Raw genomic sequence first — 25,492 nt, 5'->3', positions numbered from 1 at the left:
GTTTATTGGTCCATATAACTGACAAGGGCAGGGGTACGTGGGATCAAGGCATAGCTGGATCCAGCAGCTTAATTGTCGGGAATTGTCTCCATCTCTCCTGCTTCTGCTTCTGGTATGATAGCTTCATATTCAGGCACCCTTATCCCTTGCGATAGCAAACAACACGCCAGACCTCCAGGCTGATATTCCGCCATTTAGCCACTCGCGTGTCTATTTCCCTATAGTCCTGTTTTGTTCACTGATGGATCCCTAGCATCTAACTTGGTGTGTTGAATGAATGGCTCCAGCGGAAGTCCTGAGATTGAGTCTCATTGGCTCATACTGAGTCACGAGCCCATCTCCAAACCAATCAGTGTGCCTTACTTTACCTGGGTCACGTGGGTAGAGTCAGCGCCCGCCCCCTCCCCAACACGGGGATCTGAGATGGCAGGAGAGCAGTTCCCCAAAAGGAAGCAATGGGTCCTATTATCAGAAAGGTTGCAGGCAAACCATTATTTCCCCCGAATCCCCCGAATGTAGAGCTGCTGCTTTTTCTCCACAACATAGACCCATACGGAAAACGCACGGGCTTAAATCCTTGTGGGGCTGGGTGTGCTGAGCTCCCGGAATGCAGTCTCAGGATAACCCTCATTAGTGGAAGATAAGAATAGGGCTCATCTCTGGATGCTGGGCTTCTTGCAGCCGGATCAGATGGGCGTGGGTGTCAGGAAAGGGGAAGCAGCGTGGCCAAAGATGCCAGAACCGCAGGACTCTTCCCTGCCAAGACATTGGGCAATTCCAGGCCTGGAGGCCTTCCGGTCTCTCTCTCCCAACGCTAGTCAGAAGCTTCAGATCTAAGGTCTCATTTGTTCATTCGGTTTGGGGTGCCATGGGGAGAGGGACAGGGCTAGCCTGAGCATTGGGACGCCTCAGATGAGTGCCTTATGCCTGTGAGGAATATCCAGTGAGAAGACTCCAAGTTTCAGCTCCCAGACTTCACCTAACCCACAGGCGGCCTCCCAAACCACCGTGTCCTCCACATCCTCTCCCACTCCTGCAGGCACAGAGGTCGGGTAGGGCAGAGTGCCCACAGAGAAGAGGTCTGACGTGTGTGTTTTTCAGATATTTTATTAAGAATAAGGCATATGACAGTCACCCCTAAAGCACAGGGCTCTATTTCTGTAGGTGAGTGAATACACTCTGAAAAGCATTGGATTAAAAAGCGCAGCCAACAGAGAATTTGGAGCAGGATCCCTCTGCCCCACCAATGGGGCTCCTGCCAGGTGGTGTGGAAGCCCTGCATGTCCCTATTCAAGGCTGGCACCTCAGGGAGAGGGTGCTTAGAGATCCCCAGCTCTTTGCACTAAGGAGATGCTGTTCCACACCCTCCTGGCCTCCCTCTTCTCCATGGGGAGACCTCTACTCTGCTGCTGGCTTGGGGAAGGGCTACCCCATTTCAGCCCTGGAGTGGTCCCCCAATCTGCAGGCCACTGTGGGTGGGATATGGGGGGCAGGGGTATAGAGTCTCATGCTGCATTGGCCACTTGTCCCTGGCTGGCTTCCAGAACAGGGAGGGGTCCCCACTTGCAGCTCTCCTTCCTGGGTCTATCCATACTTGGTGTGTGGCTGGAACTCCACCTCGAGGCGGGGGCTGGGGGGGGGGGGCGGGGCCCTGAGTGTTCTTGTCAGCATGCCCCTCCCCAATGGGGACTCATGGTGCTGCAGAGAAGAGTGGAGCGGGGAGGAGACACGATCCTTTCCCTTCTAGTCACCCACACATTCCAGGGGCTCATGGGAAGTGGTCTTTCCTTTGGCAGTGTGGGTCCCCCAGGCTAGGAGAGGGAGAGAGCTGGAGGCTAAAGAATTTGGGGCTCCTAGGCCAAGGGCAGGTTACTGACTCCCAGTCCCATTCTGCTGCATGTGGGGCAGGTGGAGAGAGGGAAGTCCTCAGTCCGTTATTTCTAGAAGAATGGGGAAGAGGAATTGGTTAAAATTGGAACCCTCCATCTGCCTCAGCCCTCAGCCCCTCCCCCCAGCTTGCTAAGTGGAGGAGGAGGGTTGGCTTATTTCCTTTCCCAGACCCTCAACACCTCAGGTGAGAGTCAGCAAGTCAGCCAGCACTCAGAACCTTTCATCTGGGGGATCTCCAAGCACCCCACAAATAATTGTCATTATCTCTGGTTGCTAGAAGAGGGACAGGAGTTTGGAGGTGCTGATGGGGTTACTTGGGGAGAGGCAGACAAGCTGCCGGAGGCTCCCTGGGGGAGGGGTGTGGTGGAGGCCCCCTGGCTAGACACCCTGGGTACCCAGGAGGGAAGGGGAAGGGCTATTGCTATAGAGCTGGGGGAGGCCAGGCAGGCATAGCTATGGCTTTTAGTAGGTGGGCAGGGTTGGGGGGAGGGGGTGGATAAAGTACTTCACCATCTCTGTAGAAGAATCAACATAACAAAGTCACCCTGTTTACCCCAAAAGTGTGATTGTGGAAGCTCAGGATCTAGGTGGGTTGCTCTAGAAAGACACCCTTTCCCTCCTTCCCACAGTCCTTTGGGTCCCTTCAGGAGAGTGCAGCCAAGAGAGGAGAGAGGCCTCCTCACACAGGCACCTCTGAAAGGGAGGCAATGGGACCAGGGGTACAGTGAGTCACACACACTTGAGGGGGGACACGGAGGGCAGAGGCACAACCACGGGGCAGGAGAGAAGGGTAAGAGGCCAGGGCAGAGCAAGGACTCCAGGCCAACATTGTGGCCCAACGAGACTGAGTGAGAGAGAGCACTGTCTGTCCTGTCTGTCCTAAGGGCATCCACACCTTGGGCATCTGCATTCCAGGGGCTGGATGCCCAGATGAGGCCCAGTTATTGTGCAGTGGTCTCAGCAGTCCTGAGTGCAATCAGCTGGGAAAGGACAGCATATTTGTGGGGGCCCAGAGTGTGCTCACTGGTTTTGATTCTTGGGGATTTCCCGCTCCCTCCAACATAGTGAAAGAGGACAGGATTGGGGGTTCCCCCTGTTCATCACAGGGACGATGATGGAAGAAGGGTTCACCACCCCTGGAGACTGGCTCTGCTCAACTCCCAGATCCTGGGTGACACACAGAATGCTCAGCCTCAGGACAGGATCTGCCAGGACGCGCTACTTGTGACAGAGGTAAGGGCTTCTCCCTGCCCCCCACCCTCCTTCAGCAGCCCCTGGAAGACCTCACAGGCACTTAGGACCATCAGAGGAGGCATGGCATGGGGGAAGGGGCTCTAGGGGTTTGTCTTTCTAGGGGTTGGGCTTGGGGTGGGGGCCAGACCAGAACTGCATTTCCTGCCTTTGGTCAGGAGAGGGGAGCTGGGGGCAAGTAGTTAGGATGTGGGGTGTCTCATTTGCCATTTCACCACTGGCTATCCTAGACAGATGCACCCGGCCACTGTCAGTTCTGGTAGGATCGGGGGCATCCCTAGAGGGGACCAGCCTGGGGACTAACCTGTGCTCCTACCTTCGCCCCACCCCAGCAAACTCAAACCTCTCTCAACTACGTCCACTTCCAAGAACCCGGCCCTTCTTCCCGGCTCTGGGTGCAGCTGGGCAAAATTAGCACCAATAAACAGGACTAGGAAAGCTCCCAAGGCAGCCTTCAGGTTCCCAGCTGCATCCGGAAGGGGACGGCCTTTTGTGCCCTTCCACAGCCGTACGTATGTCCGTACGGGACTCAGGAGTGTCCCCCTCGCTTCCCTAGCGCAGCTCCGGGGTCTAAATATTAGATGAGCATCCTGGGAAAGGACTGAACTGGAGACAGCTCTAGACCAGGTTCTGTCACCAAACCCGTTCTGTACTCCTCTCCAAGGGTCTATGGGTGCTACCTTCCAGAAGTTCAAACTTCCATCACGTCACAATTTCCCTACCAGGGGCTCTGGCAGGAAATGCCTCTAAAGTGTTGGGTGCTCACCGGTAAGGACCTATCAGCAGGGTAGGGGTAGGAGAAGCGGCATCAGAGGAAAAAGGTCCAGCCGCTAGCCCCTAGCTCGAGCCTCCCCTCGAAGGAAGGCTTGGCGGGCAGGGCAGCCGTGCGGGGCTGGGGGAGGCCCGAGGGGGGAGCTGGGAGGCCTAGGGGTGCTAAGTGCCACTGCGTTCCTTTTGTAGGCCAGCCCAGCCTTCCCCCTCCCGTCCAACGATTGTCAGCTTTCCCGGGGCAGGGCGTGACCTCCGCCCCCTCCCCTCCCTGCAACAGGGTGGAGAACTGATCAGCATCCGTACACCAAGCCCTCTCCACAAAAAAGGTGCACTCTCGCAGCCCCGCGGAGGAGCTCCCTCGGGGGAGGACAATACAAAAGGCGGGGGCGGTTGGGCGGGGTAGGGGAGCTGGGGCCGCCTCCGTCCGCTCCCAGGAGGAGCGCCGGCTCCCGCGGCCCCCGGGACGTGCGTGCGCGGCCCGAGCTGCGTCCCTAGCCGGAGGCCGGGCCGGCCTTCCCCACTCCCCACCCCGCAGCCCCGCGCCTATTCCGGCTCCCCGGGCGCGCTGGGCGGGCTGCGCGCGGCCGGCGGGCCGGCTCGGTCCGGGGGCTCCTGGGGAGGCGGCTGGCGCGGGCTACGGCCGCTAGGCCGCGGGGGCCTCCGGGCGTAGAGGAAGAGCGCGGGATCGGGCATGGGGTCGATGTCGTCCAGGGCGCGGGCCGCGCGGTCCCAGGCGGCCCAGTCCCGGCCCGGGCCCTTGGAGGCGGCCTCGGCGGCGGGCGGCCGGCGGGCCCGCTGTGCGCGCCGGCGGGGCCGGGGCTCGGTGGCGGCGGCGGCGGCGGGGCCCGGGCGCGGAGTCTGCAGTCTTTGGCGCGCCGCGTGCAGCTGGCAGGAGAGGTAGGCGGCCGCCTCGGTGTGCTTCTGCAGCTCGGTGCCCAGCACCGTGGCGCGGTGGCTGCGGCGCCGCAGCTCCTCCAGGAAGCGGCGCTCCTCCGTGCGCAGGCTGCAGCGCAGCGCAGACACCAGCGCCTCGCGCTGCGCCACCTCCCGCCGAAGCTCGGCGTTGGCGGCCGCCCGCGCCGCCAGCTGCGACTCCAGTGCGCGGCACTTGCTCTCCAGCTCCCGGGACGCCGCCTCTGGAGAAGGGAGATGGAGAGGAGAGGTGACGGTCCCCGCCTGGCCGACCCTGCACAGCTCGCCGAGCCACGTTACAGAGCCCGGCACCTCCCCGACCACCCGTCCGGCCGCGCTCTCCCTCACTCCTACTCGTCGGCTACACAGGCCTTTCGCTTCCTCGGGGCCCTGGCACCTATCCTACCGCCTGGTCTCTCCTCTAATTCTTCAGGTCTCAGCTGAAATGCAAAACCCTCCCCGACCAGTATTCATGCACACCCACAAATATTTGTTGAGCCCTTACTATATGCATTGTGCTAGGCACTGGGGATATGGTGGATAATAAAACATTCCTCATGAAGCTTACAGAAAGCATAGTGGGAGAGGTATAGTGCATAATCACAAATGCATGTGAGGTTGCATCAGTGACATGTGCCAATGCCACAACTAACTGGATACTGTGACCTTCATGCTTTTCAGCAGAAGAACCACTTAGGCTAGGATGAGTTGGAAGAATGAGCTGGAGTTAAGCAGTGAAGAGGAGACAGAAGGGTGCTGTGCAGAGAGGAACAACTTGTACAAAAGCCCCATCCGCGGTAGGAGGTAGGAGAGACATGCAAAAGTGAGGGACTGAAAGACTTGGGACCTGGGAATGTGGGTGAGAAAGGGCAATTAGTGTGCCCTCAACCTTGCTGTTTCTTTCATAGGGCATTTGTTACATTTTGTAATTTCTTTTGTGTTACTTCTTTATTGTTTGCCTTTGCCCAAGGCGCTGGGTTTCAACACTGTATATATATTGGAACAACCCAGAGAGCTTTAAAACATAGTTTCCTGGGCCCTAACAAAGACCAATTGAATCAGGATCTGTGGGATTGGACCTGGGAACTGGTACTTCTTCAATGTTCCCAGGTGATTCTAATGTGCCCCCAGAGTTGAGGACCCCTGCCTCCTGGATCCTAATTCTTTCCATTTCAGCCGGCAACATATCCTGGGATTAACACATGTGAGCGATTGTAGAGACATAGATGGCTGAAAGGTGACAAAAGGTAGCCAAAAAGGTGACTCAGGAAAGGATATGAAAACCAGCCAAATGGTAGGAGGACAAAGAAAGGGAGCTGTCCACCCCCCTGAGAGAGGACAAAAACCAGGATGCTGGGCAGTTCCTTGAGCTCAGATGACCCCAGAAACCCTTTCAGAGGAAGGAAACCCTTTCAGAGGTGGGGTGAAGGTTGCTGTTGTCACAGAACTGGTGTTTGGGATGTATGCCTCCTTCCTCCAAGCACTCAAGCATGAAGAGGTTGCCCGTGTTGCCACTTAAAGAAGTAGGTAGAATTCGTTCAAGTCTATAAATGTTTAGAACTTTATGAACAAATATGGGAAGGATTTGTAGGGTTTTCAGTATTTTACTTAAAATTTCCACCCTTCTCCATACCTAAGTCTTGGTCTTGTATGTAGCCTTTTTTTTTTTTTTTTTTTTTTTTTTTTAGACAGAGAGTGCCCAAAAGGGAGAGGGGCACAGGGAGAGAGAGAATCTCAAGTAGGTTCCATGCTTACTGCGGTGCCCAACATGGGGCTCGGTCCTACAACCCTGGGATCATGGCCTGAGCCAAAATCAAGAGGCAGATGCTCAACATTCAACCAACTGAGCCACCCAGGTGCTCTTCATCTATGAGCAGCACATCAGTATGGCAGGGGGTCCATTCCCAGCTAACTTCCTCTCTGCTAAGAAAGACTACATAGTGATTCATTTTAAATTAAGCATTCACTCAGTCCCTCTCCATGTCTTGCCCTTGGAGATGATGGATAACATCCAGTCCCAGTTCTCAGAGATCATATAACTTTGGTGATTAAGATCTCAACGAGGGAACCCCTCCCTTAAAAAAAAAAGTTTCAATTGTAGCAAAAACACAACATAAAGTTTACCTTCTTAACCATTTTTAAATGTACAGCTCAGTAGTGTAAAGTAAACTCACATTGTTGTGAGTTTTGCAAAACTGAAACTTCATCTCCATTGAACACCATCTCCCCCCCCCCCCACCTCCATTTTATGGGTGAAGTAATAATCTGTAAACAGATATTTTAGTGGAATTGCTACAATGGCAAGAAGTCACGCTTTTGGAAAATGAAGGATTTGCTGACGTGTTTCTTTTTTCTCCTCATCTAGACAATGTTCCTTGAAGCCATGGGCTCCATTGCCATTGTGTTGCATCTCAGCATTCAGCATCTTGGAGGGTGTGGACACTGACTGTAGAGATCAATTATGCAAGGATGGGAAGGATTAGGGAGGTGGGTCACAGAAAGGAATGAGGTTGACCAGGTGGACTTCCAAGATACCATCTCCTTCCTGCCTTCATTTTCCTACTTTGAACAGAGACATGGATACAAGGTATGGTGGTACAGGTTGTTCACTGCACAATGTCACCCAGATGAGTAGGTAAGTGGGGCTGACATCCTTCACTCTGCTGAAGAAGCTGAGGATTGGCAGTCCCCCAAGTCTGGACTGGGGACAGAGAAGGCTTGGGTCCTACCAAGTGGTGGGGAAAAGGTAACCTGTTGGGCCCCCATGCTATTTCCCCACCAGTCATCCTTTTCTTACCTTGCTGGTGAGATTGGGCCTCTCTCATCTCCAGGTCATGAGTCAGTTCTGGGGGGAAAGAAAATAAAAGGTAGTGGTGTGTGTGTGTGTGTGTGTGTGTGTGTGTGTGTGAGAGAGAGAGAGAGAGAGAGAGAGAGAGAGAGAGAGATCAGGGAATCACAGCTCAGTAAAAGTGACAATATTAGCATCCTTAGAAACCATCTAAACCATCTCCCTTACTTATTTTACTGCAGTCCAGTGAGGGGAAGAAGTGAAGACAGGTGCAAGGCACAGCCTGAGCCTGATTGGCCTGATTCTAAGCCCAGAGATCTTTCCAGTGCAAGTGCAGTGGCCTGCGTTTGGAGGTTAGCTCATCCCTGTGGGACTGAGGAGCCTGGCTTGCTTTTGGGCCTGGGGGGGAGTACTAGCTCCTTCCCAGAGGTAACATAAAATATCTAACATGAGGACAAATCAGAGCCATTCTGGAAGACCCCTGCTGTGCAGGGCACAGCCCCTTTAGTGTTTAGTTGGTGCACGTGCGAAGTGTCTGGGCTGCTTGCAGGCACTGGAGGGGGACTCAGGACAGTGGCTATTTACCAACAGGGCACATGCGTTTCACTATTTTCACAGCCAGTGCTGTCGTGCCTGTGTTATTTTCTGAACATCAGTCCAGCTCGTTTTTCAGCGCTGTTTTCCGCCATATTCCACAGGGTAAGAAGAGGGGCTTCAAGGGGAACAGCGCCACCTGGTGACGGAAGTCCTGAATGGCACTTGGCTTATGCTGAGGGGGCGGGGTCAGTCCGCTAAGGGAACGGTGTAGGAGGTGTAGGAGAGGTTTCCTCCTGGGCTCTCACTGGCAGCCCAGCCACCACGGGGGCGGGGGGGAACATCCCTGTCTGCCCAGTCCCCATTCCTCACAGCCCAGAATGTTCTGCTCCTCAGTCAGCTGAGTTTGATCATTTTTTCAGCCCCACCCCAGCGCCCTGGACTCCACCAAGGCTCAAAAGCTGGGAAAAGGGCAGGATGGAGCCCAGCAGCAACTGGTGACAGAAACCACCTGTCCTGGAGCACGTGTGTGTTCCTGCAGGGGTGCAGTCAGATGCCTAAAGGAAGTGTGAACTTGGGAGTGGGATAAGGTAGCACATCTCTGGCATCAATGCCCACAGCACCTACACAGTCTAGTCTTGTGGGGCCCTCACCTGGCTCTTCCCTTGGGAGGCCAACTGTTGCTAGGGCTTTTTGCTGTGACCTGAGTCTGAACCTCCTTCCTGGAGCCCCAGGGAGGACCCTGATGCCTCCACCCTCCAGGGCTTCCTGGAGCCAATTTGGCCCCTCCTGCAAGGCCCTGGAGTAGCTCAAGGGATTTTGGCTCTGCCACTAACTCCCTGTGGGGCTGGTTTCACTCTTAACCAGGAAGTTGGGGGAGGGGAGATAGAATCCTAGTTGGGCTCCACTCCCCCATCCATCAAATCTCCCTGCCCATCTTCCCTTTAGAAGGGCATGCAGTGAGGTCAGATACCCTGTGTGACCTTGGGCCAGTGACAGCACCTCTCTGGGCTTCAGTTTTCTCATCTGTGAAATGGGGACAAAATTGCACCTGCCTCTCAAAGGGCTATTGCTAGGATTAAATTAGAGAAATAAACAGAGGGCCCAACCCAGGGCTGAGTCAGTGCTGAATACATGGGACAGATCTTGTTATCATCCAGGCTGCCCCACCAACCAGAATATGCCCACCCACCTCTTAGAACCCCTTCCTTTTGAGTGCCATCCCTTTTTGGCAGGCTCTTTCTGAAGCCCTGCCCACTTGGTTCCTATACTAGCTCATCCCTTCTCCCATCCGCTTCCCAGCCTCTGAGTCCTTGTTTATTTTTGTATTTTTTAAAGTTTATTTATTATTTATTTAGAGAGAGAGTATGATCATGAGCAGGGGAGGGGCACAGAGAGAGAGGGAGAGAGAATCCCAAGCAGGCTCCATGCTATCAGCTCAGAGCCTGATCTCACAAACCATAAGATCATGATCTGAACCAAAATCAAGAGTCAGACACTTAACTGACTGAGCTACCCAGGCACCCTCCCTGTTTACATATGTATATGCATGTACATATATACATACATATATGTGTATATATACACACACATACATATATATACATATATGTATATAAGTGTATATGTATAAATTTATTTTTTTATTAAAAAAGTTTTTTTAATGTTTACTTATTTTTGAGAGAGAGAGAGAGAGAGACAAAGCATGAGTGGGGGAGGGGCAGAGAGAGAGGGAGAGACAGAATCTGAAGCAGGCTCCAGGCTGTGAGCTGTCAGCACAGAACCTGATACAGGGCCTGAACTCACAAACTGTGAGATCATGACCTGAGCCAAAGTTGCACACTTAACCAACTGAGACACCCAGGCGCCCCTTAATTTGTTTTATTTTTAAAACTAGGTTCCATGCTCAATATGGGGCTTGAACTCATGACCCTAAGATTAAGAGTCGTATGCTCTACTGACTGAGCCAACCAGGCATCCATCTAAGTCCCTGTTTAATCCCCTTGAAAAAAATTTACTTTTTTCTGTTCCTTTCTCCTCTTTCTTCCACCCATTGGAAGAAGGGCCTTATTCAGGTATTTCAGCCCCAGCAGTGGCTGCTTCAGGCCAACCCAGTGTTATTTTTATCTCCTGAATCAATAACTGAGAGGCTGCAGTCCCATAGCAGGCTGAGGAGGGTGGTGGTGGGTGTTCCTGCCTATTACACTTTTTTTGGGATCCTGGCCTGTGTCCTGAGTGGAAGGACCCAGGTCTTCAGAATTCGGGTAAAGCAAAAAGAAATCAGGGCAAGAGCTATAGGGTCTTAGGGTCCACTCATCTTGATTTTCCTTTAATGTTGTTATTGCAATGAGAAAGTGGCATCAGGCAGGAGTGAGTCTGCATGGGCCATCTCTGACCCATGGACTGGCTCCTGATGCCATCCAGGCTTCCGGGGAGATTGCAGGGAGCCTGGCCTAGGAATGTAGCAGCTGAATCTGTATATGGAGCCAAGGACAGCGTGGGGGCCGAGAGTCAGGACGACCAGTCTCTGAAGCCAGAGTGAGAAGCCAGGCAGGTCACTGAGTTTCCCTCTGGAGAATGGGGAGCCTCCCATGAGCAGAGGCTGGGAGGGAGGTAGAAATCTGAGCATCTTGGGGAGAGAGTATGCAGAAAGCTGCAAGAGGCAGGCACAGCTGGGAGTCTGCAGCTCTGGGGTCTAATCTTGGCTGTGTCACTGACATATTGTGTGGTGTGCGTGCTCTCTCTCCCTCTCTCTCTCTTTGGGTCTCAGTTTATCTAGTTGTATAAGAAAGAGGTTGGGCTGTTTCAGGTGACCCATTCTATGAGTCATTGCCTCTAACACCTGTACTTGGGGACTCGGCCTGGATGAGCACTTGGGCCAGAGCCCAGCCTCTGAGAGGGCCGGGCAGCTGAAGCCTGAAGTCCAAGAGCAGAGGTCAGGGCTGGCATTTGGCTTCATTATTGGTACCTCCTTCTGTCTTGTTTACAAATCCAGTTGGTTGTCAAGTCCTTCCCTTCACCCTGTCTCCCACTGGTCTTCCCCTTTCTGCCCCTTTCATCTCTCCCCTCGACCACTGCATCAGCCTCATCACTGGTATCCCTGCCTCCCTCCCCCTCCAATTCACACAACTGCTGAGTTTTTTAAAGAGCATGATGCTACTCAGAAACCTTCAGGGGCTCCCCACTACCCAGGAGGACAGGCCAAACTTCTTAGCTGTCCTGATGCTTGTCAAGGTCTTCTGTCATCTGGCTCCAGCTGTATTTCTCACCAGCCTTAAGCACAGCTTTATCCAGTCAAATAGAACTTTCCCCGAGCTTTTGATTTCCTACCTTCTGGACTTTGCCATGCTATTTGCTTCATTTGGAATGCTTTCTCCACCCTCATTCCCCCGTAGTGTCTCAGCAGGTCTACATCTCAGCCTCAGGGAGTGGAAATGCTCCCTCCTCTGGGCAGCCTGGGGTGCCTGGTCTCCTTTATCACCCACACCTTAGTCTGAACATGATCCTACCCATGACCTCTCATTGGCCCTCTTCATTTTCTTTTCTTTTTTTTAATTTTTAATTTTATTTATTTTGAGAGAGAGAGAGCGAGAGAGTGTGAGAGCAAGCATGGGGGAGGGGCAGAGAGAGAGAAAGAGGGAGAGAGAGAGGATCCCAAGCAGGCTCCGTGCTAGCAGTGCGGAGCCCGGCACGGAGCTTGAACCCATGAACCGTGAGATCATGACCTGAGCCGAAACCAAGAGTTGGGAGCTCAACTGACTGAGCCACCCAGGTGCCCCGGGCCTCTTCATTTTCTGTAAGTCTAAATGTTACCCCCCCCCCCCCGCCCCCAACTATCCTGTGTGTGTATCTCCCCAACTAGCTTGAGGGCTTGCAAGGTTTGGGAAGTGCTTGATGAACACTTAGTGGCAAAGGACAGGAATCCCTAAGAATGGCTCCCAGGTTTTCTTCTGCTACTGAACCAGAGCCCTTTGCTCTAAAACTCGTGTCTCATCTCCCCAAGACAAGTTTCCTCATGAGAAAAAGGGGTGTGACCCTCACCTGGCAGGTCTGTTGTGAGGTTTAGGGAGGCTCATGGGGGGCACTCCATCAGAGACTGCTGATGGTGATGACTGCTGATGGCCCCCACTGCCCACCATCCCTCCGGCCTCACCTGAGCAGCGTTTCTGCAGCCTCAGGATCTCCAGGTGCAGGTCTCGAAGCAGGGCCATCTGCTCCTTTTTCAGGAAGCTGATGTGGCGTTGCACACTCTGGATCTGATGCTCCAGGGACACGGTATCCATGGCAACCCAGGCCTGGGCCCCACCTGGGGGAAAGACGAGAAGGTAAGCCCACATCTTGTGGGGCCATCTGCCCTGCCCCCCCTCAGATCCCTCATAATGTCCTGCAGTCTGGGCTCCTGTTGCCACCAGGTAGACAATTCTACCGCCGTAGCTCTCTCCCCCGTTTACTCACCAAAGCTTCATGCATGTGTCATCAGGGGAGTATGATTATTCCCATTTAATAGATGAAGAACCAGAGGTCTTCAGGGAACCAGGAACAGAAATGGCTTCACTCCCCTGCCTGCATGTAACTTTAGCCTTTCTGTTTCTCAGGGAGGAACATGAATGGAGCAACAAAGTCAATAAAGAGAGACAGAGGCAGGTTCTAGCCTGCTTCTTAACCAGGTGTGTGACTCTGGGCAAGCCCTCTCCCTCTCTGGGCTCTTTGTTTTCTCATGGCTAAAATGAGGGAGTTGTGGAGTGGAAAAACCCATCCCGCCAGCATCCCAGCTCACCCACCAGCTGGTAGACCAGCATAATGGTTAGAGCACACCCTCTCCCAGTTCAAATCCATTTTTCTGACTTAAACTTAACCCAGGGCCCTGGGCTCTTCCAGGTCACAGAGGAGGAAGATCTGATGTGTATTATACTAAGATGAACTCTATGGGCTGAAGGCAAGTGGCAGAGTCCTTTTTTAAAAGAGGAGTTGGATGGGGCGCCGGCTAACTCAGTGGGTAGGGCATGTGACCCTTAATCTCAGAGTTGTGTGTTCCAGCTCCGCACTGGGTGTGGAGATTATTTAAAAACAAAATCTGGGGCACCTGGGTGCCTCAGCTGGTTAAGCACCAGACTCTTGATATCAGCTGAGGTCATGAGATCGAGCCCCTCTGTTGGGCTCTGTGCTGAGCATGGAGCCTGCTTGGGATTCTCCCTCTCCCTCTCTCTGCCCCTGCCCCACTCACACATATGCTCTTTCTCTCTCTCTCTCTCTCAAAATAAATGAACATTAAAATTTTTTATTTTATTTATTTTTTATAGATTTAAAAAAAGTGTTTATTCATTTTTTGAGAGAGAGACAGAGCACAAGCAGGGGAGGGGCAGAGAGAGAGGGAGACACAGAATCCAAAGTAGGCTCCAGGCTCTGAGCTGTCGGCACAGAGCCTGATGCAGGGCTCGAACTTTTAAACTGTGACATCATGACCTAAGCTGAAGTTGGACGCTTAACCAACTGAGCCACCCAGGCATCCCTACCAAGTTTTTTCCCTAGTTGAGCCTTCAGATGAGAATGCAGCCAGCCTTAATTTCAGCCTTTTGAGGCTTCGAGCAGAGGACCCAGCTAAAATGTGCCAGACTCCAGATCCTTGGAAACTTGTGAGGTAACAAACTGATACTGTTTTAAGCCACTTAGTTTATGAAAATCTTTAATGCAGCAATAGAAAAGTAATACAGACTTGAAGGAGGGATAGAAGTTAGAAGAATAAAGAGAAGAACATTCGAGACAGTGGATAGCATTTGTGAAACCCTGAGGTAGGATAATAATGATAGCTTACATTTACTGTGTGCCTATTATGTGCCAAGCCTTATACTAAGTGCTTCACATGGTCTTTTCGGGGAACAGAGACTTTGTCAATGCCAGTGAGGACTGAAGTGTAAGGTATTAGGGGAGGGCTGCAGGAAGAGAGGTTAGCAAGAGAAGGATCGGGCCATAGTCTCGTAAACTATGCCAAGAATTTTGGATTAATACTGAATGAGTTGGGAAGTTACTATTATTATTATTTTTAAAGTTTTTAAATTTATTCTGAGAGAGGGAGAAAGAGAGAGTGAGAGAGCTGGGGAGGGACAGAGAGAGAATCCCAAGCAGACTCTGCACTGACAGTGCAGAGCTCAATGCAGGGCTCAGTCCCACAAACTATGAGCTCATGACCTGAGCTGAGATCAGGAATCAGATGCTTAACCAACCGGGCCATCCAGGCACCCCTGAATTGGGAAATTATTAAAGGATTTTAAGCAGAGGAGGGACATTATATGATTTACATTAAAAAAGTTTTTTAATGTTTTATTTATTTTTGAGAGAGAGAGAGAGAGAGAGAGAGAGAGAGACAGAGTATGAGCAGGGGAGGGGCAGAGAGAGAGGGAGACACAGAATCCAAAGCAGGGTCCAGGCTCTGAGCTGTCAGCACAGAGCCCAACACGTGGCTTGAACTGGTGAAATGCAAGATCATGACCTGAGCCGAAGTTGGATGCTTAATCAACTGGACCACCGAGGTACCCCCCTTTAAAAAAATATTTTTTTGATTTGCATTTTTAAAAGATCGTTCTGGCTGCTATGGGGAGGGCAGATTAGAGGGGGCAGAATGGATGTGGGAGGTCAGCTGGGAGAATGGAGCAGTGGTCAAGGTGAGAGATGATAGAGGCCTGGACCAGATGATGGAGATGAAGACCAGGAGAAGTTCCAGGTATATTTTGGGGGTAGAATTGGCAGCACATGGGAATGGATTATATTAAGTCATGACGATGGGGAGGGTGAATGTTTGGGATGTCTCCTAGTTTTCCAGTTTGGGCAACGCAAATATGTTTGCTGGATCTTTCTACATTTCCTCACCTTTCACATTAGACCTCTTTCACAATGGACCTCTTCTCTAATCTATAATTTCTCCGTAGGTGATCTTGTCCAATCCCATGGCTGTAACTACTATTTATATGGTGACTCCTAAACTAACTCTCTCCTGTATGCTAGACTGACTGCTTAAGACCACCATTTGGATGTCTGATGGGTCCCTCAAATTTGCATGCCCGAATACTGAACTCTTGTGATCTGTCTTAAAAACATGCTCTTGCCCACTGTTCACCATCTTGATAAATGGCACTGATTTTTACCTATTTACTCAGTTTCTCAGGCCAAGAACTTAGGAGTTATCTTTAATTCCTCTCTTTCTTCATATTCCACAGCCAATCCATCTGCAAATCCAGTTGTCTCAACCTTTGAAAACGTGCATCCTGAATCCAATCGGTTCTCACTATCTCCATTGCTGTCATCCTAGTCCCAGCTCCCACCATCCCTCTGATGTACCACTGTGGTAGCCTGTGACTGGCTTCTCTCTTCCACTCCTGCCTTGTTTCCCATGCAGCAGCTGGAGTTCCTTTAGCACATCTGATCACGTCTCCCTGCTCCCCCCTCAAAACCCCCCAACAGTTCCCCATCACACTTAATTCCTAGTCCAGAATTCTTACCAGATCCTATACAATTGTCCCTGGCCCTGTTTGCTCTCTCCTACTACTGCTCATCCATTGCTGGCTCCACCCAAGGCACTCTAGCTTCCTTACTGTTTCCTGAATATGCCACACACTCTTGCCTCAGGGACTTTGTGTGTGCTGTCCCATCTCCCAGGAATACCCTTCACCCAGATACCCTCATGGCCCATTCCTCCCCTTCACTGAGGACTCTGCTCAGACGTTACTTCCTCAGAGCCCTTCTCTGATTACCTGATTTAACATAGAACCCTCTGTCACTCTCCACTCCCTTAATCTGCATTGTTTTTCTCCCATGAATTTATCACCACATGAGTATATTACATTTTGTTTCTTGCCCATTTCCTCTGCCAGACTGTTGGCAACATAAGATGAAGGTCTCTGTTTTGTTTCCTCCTGTTCCCTAGTGCCTAGCACAGTATCTGGCAAATAGAATATACTCAGTAAATACTCGTGGAATGTACAAATGAGTGAATTTGTGGAGCTGGGCAGACTGATGGAGGAGCAGACTTACAGAGGAGATAAGTTGAAGCCTGAGACATGTTAGATTTGACATGTTCAAGAGACCTAAACGGGGAGAAATAGATGTCCAGTAGGCAGTCAGATATACTGGTGCATAACCCATAAGGAACAGAGAAGCTCTGTCTGTGCTGCTGTAAAACTATGTTGGCATGTGTGTGCCTGTGTGTCTGCACATGTCCCTGAGTCTGTGTGTGTGCCTCGAGGAGTGCACGTATGTGCACATGCATGTAGGTGGGGGGGGTAGTTCTTGCTTCTCTTGCATCTATGTGTCTGGTCTGTGCGCACCTGGAGGACGAAGGCATGTGGGCCTCTGCTTATGATGAAGAGAGAAAATATCTGTTCCCAACCGCTGAAACGTAAGTGTCTCTGAAGAGTAAAAGCCTTTTCCACACAGCCCTGGAGACTGGACCCTGGCCATTGTGAGAGGCTGAGCCAACCAGCTGTTTCTGAGCCTTCCCAGAAGGACTTGAGGATTTGTTTCCAACTAGGCAGGCTGCTCTTCTCAGGGCAGAAATTTGGGTCACAAATGATCTTGGCAGATATTCTTTCTTACACATTATTGTTTAGTTTGTTTGGGGGAGAGCGGGAAATGGAGTGGGGAAGGGGAACCACAATACAGATCTCTTATTTGCAGCTGTCACACTTCAGAAGGCCCAAGCCAGGAAAATGTCAGATTTTCCCAGAGAAATGCAGCCCTAGGGGCACCTGGGTGGCTCAGTATGTCAAGCTTTGACTCCCGGTTTTGGCTCAGGTCTCACAGTTCGTGGGTTCTAGCCCTGTGTTGGGGTCCACGCAGGCAGTACGAGGCCTGCTTGGGATTTTCTCCCTGCCCCTCCCCCACTCACGTTCTCTCAAAAATCAATAAATAAACAGAAAGAAGAAAGAAAGAAAGAAAGAAAGAAAGAAAGAAGGAAGGAAGGAAGGAAGGAAGGAAGGAAAGTAAGTCCTGGAAACCTCTGGCTTGAGAAGAAGCTTGTGCCTGAGAACTTGGTCCAGGCCAGTGGCAGCGGCTGAAGGGTTAGAGTTACCAGCTTTATCTTCTCCCCACATCCGGCCCAAGATATCCTACCTCACAGATTAAAGTGAGAAGGGTCCCTTGCCTTTGTCCACTGTCCTGGCCACCTCAGGGTCTGTATTGTTTCCCTGCCCACCTTCTCCTGTGCTCCTAGTTCTTCTTTGTTTTAATTTTCTAGCTTGATGAAAAATGTTCATTTAACAAATTGTCTATTTAAAAATAAAAAAGGGGCCTGTAACACAGGGTTCAAGTTTATAGAGGTAATCCCGAGTACTTTTACCATGCCTCTCATCTGTCTGCAAGTTACAAGTATTTTTCCCTTTGGGAAGTTGCTGGGAGAATGCTTCTGTACTCATGTCTCCAACTACAGACAAAATGTCAGGCTCAGGAACCCTCTAACCCAACACAATTCTCACTCTCTAAGGCCTGGGCTTCTGGTCTCTAAAAATGACCTCACCTCCTGCTTGTCTTTTCGAAGCTTCTGGGTACGCACTTTTCTTGCCAGCTATCTGATTCCAACGGACATGGCAAATAGGAAACTGTAGTTCTCTCCCCTTTCCCTTGTTATAGTTCTTTGGGTTAGAAGAACCACAGAAAATGCAGAATCATAGCACTCAGGGCTCCAGGGGCAGTTGGGATCATCCTAATTACTGGTTTGCAAATTTTGCTACATAGAGCCCAGAGTTCCGCAGAGGAGTCTCAGAAGTTGTCAAGATGGTTGGAGGCACAAGGCAGGGATAGAGGCTTTGTTATTTTTACCCCTCTTTTATATGATTGACAATTCATTGGAGAAAAGCCTTCTGCTAATCAAAAGTTTGAACATCACTCTTAGAGTCCAGTCTTTCCTTGGGTGGCTAACCACTCCCCCTCCCTCAATCTGCTCAATGTCCCCTGGCCTCTGCTGCCCCATCTCACCCTCAGGCAGACGAAGCGGCTGGGAGAGGAACCAGAACTGAAGACTCTTGCTTTCTGCTTGTGTGGAGTTTGCATTTTCTGCCACCCCTCACCCCCTGACTGCTTCTCTTGTCCCAGTTTCAATTTCCTTCTTCGTGTTTCTTTTCTCTTCGGGACTGAAAGTATTTATTGAGTCAACAAATATCCTTGTACTGTTCTGAACACTCAATATTCATGTTTTGTTAAAATTCTTTAAGAATGCCTTCTTGGGGCACCTGGGTGGCTCAGGTCCAGCTTAAGCGTCCGACTTCGGCTCAGGTCATGATCTCACTGTCCGTGAGTTCGAGCCCCATGTCGGGCTCTGTGCTGACAGCTCGGAGCCTGGAGCCTGCTTCGGATTCTGTGTCTCCCTCTCTCTCTGACCCTCCCCCGTTCATGCTCTGTCTCAATAAATAAACATTAAAAAAAAAATTTAAAAAAAAAGAATGCCTTCTTGTTTCGGGGAGAATGTTAAACTCATTTTTGTCATTTTTACAGTCAGGGTAGGTATATTAGACATGGCAAGCATGGTAATAAATGGATAAATAAATTACGTCCTTTATTTTTCTTAGTCTTTATTCCTCTCTACTACCTGTCTCTGAGGCCTCGGGTAGTGGGAGAACAGAAACTCAAGAAGTGTTTCTCAGATATGGAGGCACAGGTAATGATACTTATAATAATCATCACTGCATAGGTAATAATACTTACATAACAATAATAAATGGCTGGCACTGTTCTTAGCATTTTACATATATTAACTCATATTAACTCATTTATGTTTATAACAACCCTACATTGAATGTTCTATCAGTATATCCACTCCATAGATGAGGAAACAGAGGCTCAGACAGGTTAAGTACCTTGCCCAATAGACACAACTATAGTTTCTGGCAACTAGGAGCACCCCACTGGGTGCTCACCCTGCATTAAGGTCCTTCATATCTAAACACAGTCCACATTTGCAGTCTGATCTCCTCTTCTTTGGGATTCTACCTTTTTTGCTTTCACAGCAAACTCACCCCATATCCATGGATGAACATCCCTCTCCCCTCTCTCTGCCTCCTGAAACCTGCCCCATCCTTCAAGGCCCTACTCAAAGGCTACCTTTCTTACTAACCTTTCTTTGACCCTCACCAAGCTGGAATGACTCCCTTCCATTGCTGTGTTTCCCAGGAATCATTCTACCATGTATCACACTTCCCTGCCCCCCCCCGGCAACCTCCGTGTGAGTGCACAGGGGTGCCTGGCTTCTGCTCTAAGCCATAAAGTTACTGAGGGCAAGACCTTGTCTTTGGGAATCCTTTGCATGGAACAGGTGCACAATGAATGTTGGTAAAACAGGGACAATGAGTTCAGTGTTATTGGGAATCACCTAGGCAAGTAAGTACATGTATTAGAAAGTAACCCCCCTCCCCCCAAGTCCTTGGCTCTCCTAGGGACTTGAGTTGGGAACAAGAAGTCAGGCTTTGACAAATGTCTGCTACTCTGCAAGGTGGGCTCACCCGGCCAGTGGGTGGAGCCATCTTCCCCAGGGGTCTTGTGATCCTCTCCACTCCAGAACCTCTCCTCCTCGGTTACCCCTAGGCTATGGGTTCCCCCTCCACTGAAGGGGAGAGATCTCAGGACACCCAGCCTCAGCAAAGCTGAGTGTCCAGGGACACGGGAGTGGGATGTATGAGGAAACTGGAGCCCCCATCCCCTTCAGTCTGGGTGTTCTGCCTGATTATGCCTCCAATATGACTCCCAGAGAAGGCAGAAGGGGATATGGAGACTAAGGAGGACGGGGAAGAGGGGTACCAGGAAGGACAGGGAAAGGAAGGCATAAAGACGTGTGTGATGGGAGGTGGCAGGAGGTGGCGGTGGCTCGACCTCAGGCCGCTCTGGACTCTTCACCAGGGCCGGTAAGGACCTGAGTCCGGGTGGCGGAGGACAACTTCTGCCAGCAGCCCGCGGGTCCTGTCCGCCTCCCGCGCGCTGCGGTGCCCAGCCCAGCGCCAGCCCTCCCAGGGGAGCTGGAGCTCCGGCCCCGCTGCTCCCCGCCGGTGGCCACCCCCACTGTCCACCCCCCACGCCCACCGGCCTCCTCACCTTCGGGACCTGAGGGAGCGACTGGCCAGCAGGGCCCTGGGTCCGGGCCAGGCTGGGTGGGGGGAGGCGCTCTTCTTCCCCGCGCTAGCTGCGCCTGGGGTTCCGCAGCACCCGCCCGGGCTGCGGCGCCATCAGCTGCTGCGAGGCTGCGGGGCTGTCGGGCCGGGTCTCCGGGGGGTTCCGGGGCGCCGAAGGGGGGTCCGGGGCGGGCTCCAGGCGTAAACACCCAGCAACGTGACCGGAACTGGCGAACGAGCCGTAGAGGGGAGCGGGGGGGGGGCGGGAGAGATAAGGGGGGAGGGGAGGGACCTGGGACTGGCGGGGAGGGGCCGTGGGCGGGGCGGGGGGAGGGGAGGCTGGCGGCGCGCAGTCGGGGGAGGGGAAACCCCAGGAGCCCCAAGAGCCCCGGGAGCCAGGCCTGAGGACCCCGGCGGGCAGCCGAACTCAGGGAGCTGGCTTTGGCTGGGAGCTGGAAGGGAAACCCAAGGAACCCGCCGGCCACTTGGCGAGCAAGGGCGCGGCGGGCGGATCAGCACCGCGGACAGCGCCCAGGCCTGTAGGCCGCGATCCGCTCCGCCCCTCTGCCCACCCACTGGCGTAGGAATCAGGGCTATGCCCACTGGCCCAGGGAAGGGTTGAGGGGGCGACCTGACCAAAGGTCAAGAAACCTATTTTGTGCCTAATTGGCAGCGAAGTGAGACCTCTCACTAAGTGTGTGACCTTGGGTGAATCACATCACCTACCTCTCTGGGCCCCAATTGGTAAGACATCTTCTTTTCCTCTGGGAACCTCCGAAGAGCCAAGATAAAATCTTTTATAAACTCTGAAGTCCAGAACATTGGTACTGATACGTTTTCACTGCACAAGGGAGACTTCTGTAGTTGGACTACTTGGCTTCTAATTCTGGCTCTACCAATAGCTTTCTCTTCCCTGGACCTTGGTCTCCTTATTTGTAAAATGGGATATTGATGGTCTATGCAACCCATATGTCTCTGAGTTGTTGTGAGGATGAAATAAATTAACATTTGTAAAGTGCTTGAAACAGTGCTACATGCTCACTAGGCATTCGTATTCATGATGGCAAGAGACCAGGTGGTGTTGTATGAGTGGCAGGGTGCTCAGCTCTGGGTAAGTCATTTCCATCCCTGCCTTTAGGGGCCAGAGGAAGGGTCTGAGGGGATTCAGGTTAAAGGGCTGATATGACTTTTCCCACACCATTGCCAACCAAATATTCCATGCCCTGCCTTTTGGGGCCAAATATCCAGAGAAGTCCTCCACTTTTGTCTCCAGAACTGGAAGACTCTGACATGAGGGCTTTGGAGGCGGTTTTGGCAACTCATTGGCCTCAAAGGCACCCTGCCTTCTCTCTATGGATCTCTTTCCTCCCTGCTCTCCAATCAACTTTTAAGCCTTCACTGGACTTGGGTGTCAATAAATAAAAGTTTTAGCTGCTCCTAGAAGATTCTAACCCTCAAAAAGTTGAAGAAATGGGACACCAGGGTGGCTCAGTCGGTTAAGCATTCAACTTCAACTCAGGTCATGATTTCGCAGTTTGTGAATTTGAGCCCCGCATCGGGCTCTGTGCTGACAGCTCAGAGCCTGGAACCTGTTTCGGATTCTGTGTCTCGCTCTCTCTCTCTGCCTCCCCCCCCCCCCCCACTCACGCTGTCTCTCTCTCTCAAAAATAAATAAACATTAAAAAAAATTTAAAAAGTTGAAGAAATGGCTCTCTTTTAGGTCTCTTGGCAAGTAGAGTTCCTATTTTGTTCAAAGGTGTCTCAAATCCCACTCTGTAGGAACTCCAGATTCTAGCTGTGCTTTGAGTGGCCCCACTTCATCCTGTCTTCCCTGAAGAAACCGCTGAGAGAGGAGCAGAAAGGCCAACACTGTCCTGCTTCTTAGTGCCTCTCTGTCCCTCTAAGGGCAGTATTCCTGGACTGTGTACTGTGTCGGTCTCCGGCAGGCCCATGGGTTCTGATGAACCATCAACTCATCAATGATTCCGACTGTCAACTCCGAAGAAATAACCCCTCAACTTCATGATGTACTGGTAAGAAGGATGAAAGATATGTTTAGTATCCCCCCAAAATGTGTGGTATGAAGGAGCTTGAAAACTTGGGCTCTCATACTAGCTCTGTTACTTACCATTTGAGTAATTCTGGGCAAATCTCAACCTCTCTGAGCTCTAATTTCTCCTTGGTGAAATGTGAAAAGTAACATTTGCTTTGCCAACAGGATCATTGTGAGGTTGTCAGGAGGAGAGGGTGAACGTATTTTGTGAAGGGCATGCACGCGGGATTGTTATCATCACATCCCAATGTTTTTCTCCTTGATCTTATCAAGATAGATCCTGGGACTTTGGCTTTTCATCAGCCGAAGCAAACAGTCCCGCCCCAGATGTTTGTCTGAGGGGTGGCCCTGCTTCATGGGAGCTTCCGGCTTTGCCCCAAGATGCACTTCTTATAGAGTCCTGCACTGGGCTCTGCACAAGCTCCCAGCTGGGCATGGAAGACCTGGCCTCTAGGGCTGTCCTCAGGGCACTTGCAACATCTTTGGCTGACAACTATCCACATGTGGAACAACAAAAGATGTGTACAAAGCACCCATAAAACAACTGAAAGGGATGGGCCAGCAGAGCTGAGAGATCACCATGTGAAGACAGAGCTAGGGCCTGGACTTGGGACAAGGGGACTTGGGGTGCCTCCTTGAGGAGGGTAACAATCATAAAGCCAGTATGCAGAGTAATACTGAGCAAAACTGACTGCGTGGCACTCTACCTTAGGTTGTAGGGAGACCCAGACATGTTACGAGATATGGAGATGATGACATTGGAATGATCATGTTGATAACAATGAACATTCATTAAGCACTTTCTATGTGCCAGGCAACCTACTAAATGCTGCTTAAAAATTGTTTTTATTGTTTTCAAAATTAAACTTTTTTTTTCAAAGTAAACTCTACCCCTGACGGGTCTCAAATTCATGACCCCAACAACAAGAGTTGCCTGCTTTATGGACTGAGCCATCCAGGTACCCCTCAAAATTAAAGTTGTAATGAAGTCTAAGGAAACTAAAGTGTATTAAAAAAAGGAGCACCTGCCTATTATGGTCGGTAGAGTGAGTGACTCTTGATCTTGGAGCCGTGAGTTTGAGCCCCACACTGGGAGTAGAGCTTACTTTAAAAAAACCCCAACTCTTAAAAGCCTAAAAAAATGTGTACATCTCACCTCAGAAGTAACCATCTCACCTCAGGGTTTTGAGCTGAGCACTTTACCCACATAAACTCATTTCAACTGTAGAGAAATCTTATTGGAAAGATTTATCCCCATTTGCAGGTGGAGAAAACAAAACTCAAGAGAGGTTAAATTTAACACCACCCATGTGGTAAGCAGTGGAATGAGGCGGGACTCAAACTCTAGCCCAGTCAAGCCGGAGGTGACTTCCTGAGGTCTCTCAGTGAAGGGGATGGAGTCAGCTCTGGAAGAAGACACCCATAGTGGTCACGAGTTTTAGAGGAAGCTGCTAACCAGTTCAAAGAGTGAGGTGTGGGTAGCAGAGAAGGCCTAGAAGTTCCCTTCATCTCTTCATGACACCTTGGGATTCTGACTTTCTGAGTTCTGTTTGGGTAACAGCTCTGTATATGGGTCAGTGTCCTGGCAGGGAACAGACGGCACATTTAAAATGGATCATTTGAAAAGAGTTAAGGGACTATTTACAAAGCTGTGGACAGAGGTTAAGGGACAAGAGATAGAGCCGTTACCATCCCTAGCACTGGAGGGACAAGAGAAGGGGAACTCAGAAAGGATGGATTTGGGGGCATCTAGGTGGCTCAGTTGTTTAAGCATCTGACTCTTGATTTCAGCTCAGGTCATGATCTCATGGTCTGAGGGTCTGAGATCGAGCCCCGCGTCAGGCTCTGTGCTGACAGCCTGGGATTCTTTCTCTCCTTCTTCCCCTGCCCCTCCCCTGCTCACGCTCTCAATTCTCTCTAAAGAAGAAGAAGAAGAAGAAGAAGAAGAAGAAGAAGAAGAAGAAGAAGGAGGAGGAGGAGGAAGGGAAGGAGAAGGAGAAGAAGAAGAAAAGAACTGAAGGATATGGGGAGAATGCTGCCTAGCAGGAGCTGTAGCTTTCCTTAAATGGAATCCACTGACCCCCAGTGACCTGGAGGGGAGGAAGCTGAGGAATAAGTAGACTGACTTCACTCTCCTCCTGCCTCCCAATACCCTGCTGGTGACTTTTTCAGCCAATTCCAATCAGCAGCCAGGAGTTAAGGGAGGCCATTGACATTGCCTGTACAGGTTGACTCCCCGGTGCCCAAGCAGGATGGAGAAAAATGGGGAAAGGTTCTGGATGGATGAGATATCTGGCACAGCCTTCCTTATCAGCTTGGGTCTTATTTGCTGTTCTTTGCCAGGCCACTGCCCACTGAGTGCCCTAGCACTGGTAGGAACCAACACCGCCTCTCCATGCAACAAGGCTGCAGGGGCAGCTCTTTTCTTCAAAGACTCTGGTCATACTGTCCTTGCCTCCTGAGTTAAGAGCTTGGAGCCCCAAAGACCACCCAACCTGGGTCCCTTAGAATTCTGTAGCCACAGGGATGGTGTGTGGGGAGTTCTGACATAGGAAAGCCAGCCAAAGGTCATGTGGGTAAGCCTCTTAGCCCACCTTCTCAATGAAATATCAAACTGGAGCGAGGCTCCATTCTCCTCAGTGCTGAAATGCCTGATTTTGATAAAATGGTCCCTAAAGTCTCAGCCCTGAATTTCAGTCTTCGATTATTCTTTTTTTTAAATGTTTATTTATTATTTTGAGAGAGAGAGAGGGGGGAGGGAGGGGCAGAGAGAGAGGGAGACACAGAAACCGAAGCGGGCTCCAGGCTCTGAGCTGTCAGCACAGATCCCGACGCGGGGCTTGAACTCACAGACAGTGAGCTGAAGTTGGACATTTAACCAACTGAACCACCCAGGCGCCCCCTAAGTCTTCGATTATTCTTAAACCACTAGCATGGCAACAGGAATGAACCGTGTGTGTATGTGTGTGTGTGTGTGTGTGTGTGTGTGTGTGTGTGTACCGGGCCACAATTTTGCATCAGACACATCCCCTCTGCCTCAATCTTGCCTACATCTTCCTCCATCTAGGGCAGAGAGCTCAGGAGCTCACCCGATAGGTATCATTGAGGGGAACCCCAGGAGTTCTCCTACCTGTATCTCAAATCCATCCATTTTATTTATTTATTTATTTTAAAAAAATTTTTTTAACGTTTATTGATTTTTGAGAC

At 51.1% G+C, this 25,492-nt stretch overlaps 1 protein-coding gene across 1 annotated transcript; it reads right to left on the bottom strand.

Annotated features, from left to right (window-relative positions):
• Positions 1-1,104: 1,104 nt before the first annotated feature.
• On the bottom strand, positions 1,105-20,463 carry CCDC92B (coiled-coil domain containing 92B). The gene is made up of 4 exons (XM_060646967.3): positions 20,216-20,463; positions 12,300-12,452; positions 7,622-7,669; positions 1,105-5,048 (listed from the first exon to the last, which is right to left on the bottom strand). Exons 2-4 carry the CDS (start codon positions 12,427-12,429, stop codon positions 4,456-4,458), a joined length of 771 nt encoding a protein of 256 aa, XP_060502950.2. The 5' UTR covers positions 12,430-12,452; positions 20,216-20,463; the 3' UTR covers positions 1,105-4,455.
• Between the last annotated feature and the right edge of the window lie 5,029 nt (positions 20,464-25,492).

Source organism: Panthera onca, chromosome E1, assembly GCF_046562875.1.
Source record: "Panthera onca isolate mPanOnc1 chromosome E1, mPanOnc1 haplotype 2, whole genome shotgun sequence".
Taxonomy (NCBI): domain Eukaryota; kingdom Metazoa; phylum Chordata; class Mammalia; order Carnivora; family Felidae; genus Panthera; species Panthera onca.
Note: the sequence above shows the minus strand (reverse complement) of the source record. Positions and strands in the feature narration are given on the sequence as shown.

Excerpts from the sequence above, each read along its gene's own strand:
- CCDC92B (XM_060646967.3), bottom strand. The coding sequence starts at position 12,429 with ATGGATACCGTGTCCCTGGAGCATCAGATCCAGAGTGTGCAACGCCAC. Across the intron at positions 7,670-12,299 it reads GCTGCAGAAACGCTGCTCAG|AACTGACTCATGACCTGGAG; the intron begins GTGAGGCCGGAG and ends CTTTCCCCCCAG. Across the intron at positions 5,049-7,621 it reads GGCCCAATCTCACCAGCAAG|AGGCGGCGTCCCGGGAGCTG; the intron begins GTAAGAAAAGGA and ends TCCCTTCTCCAG.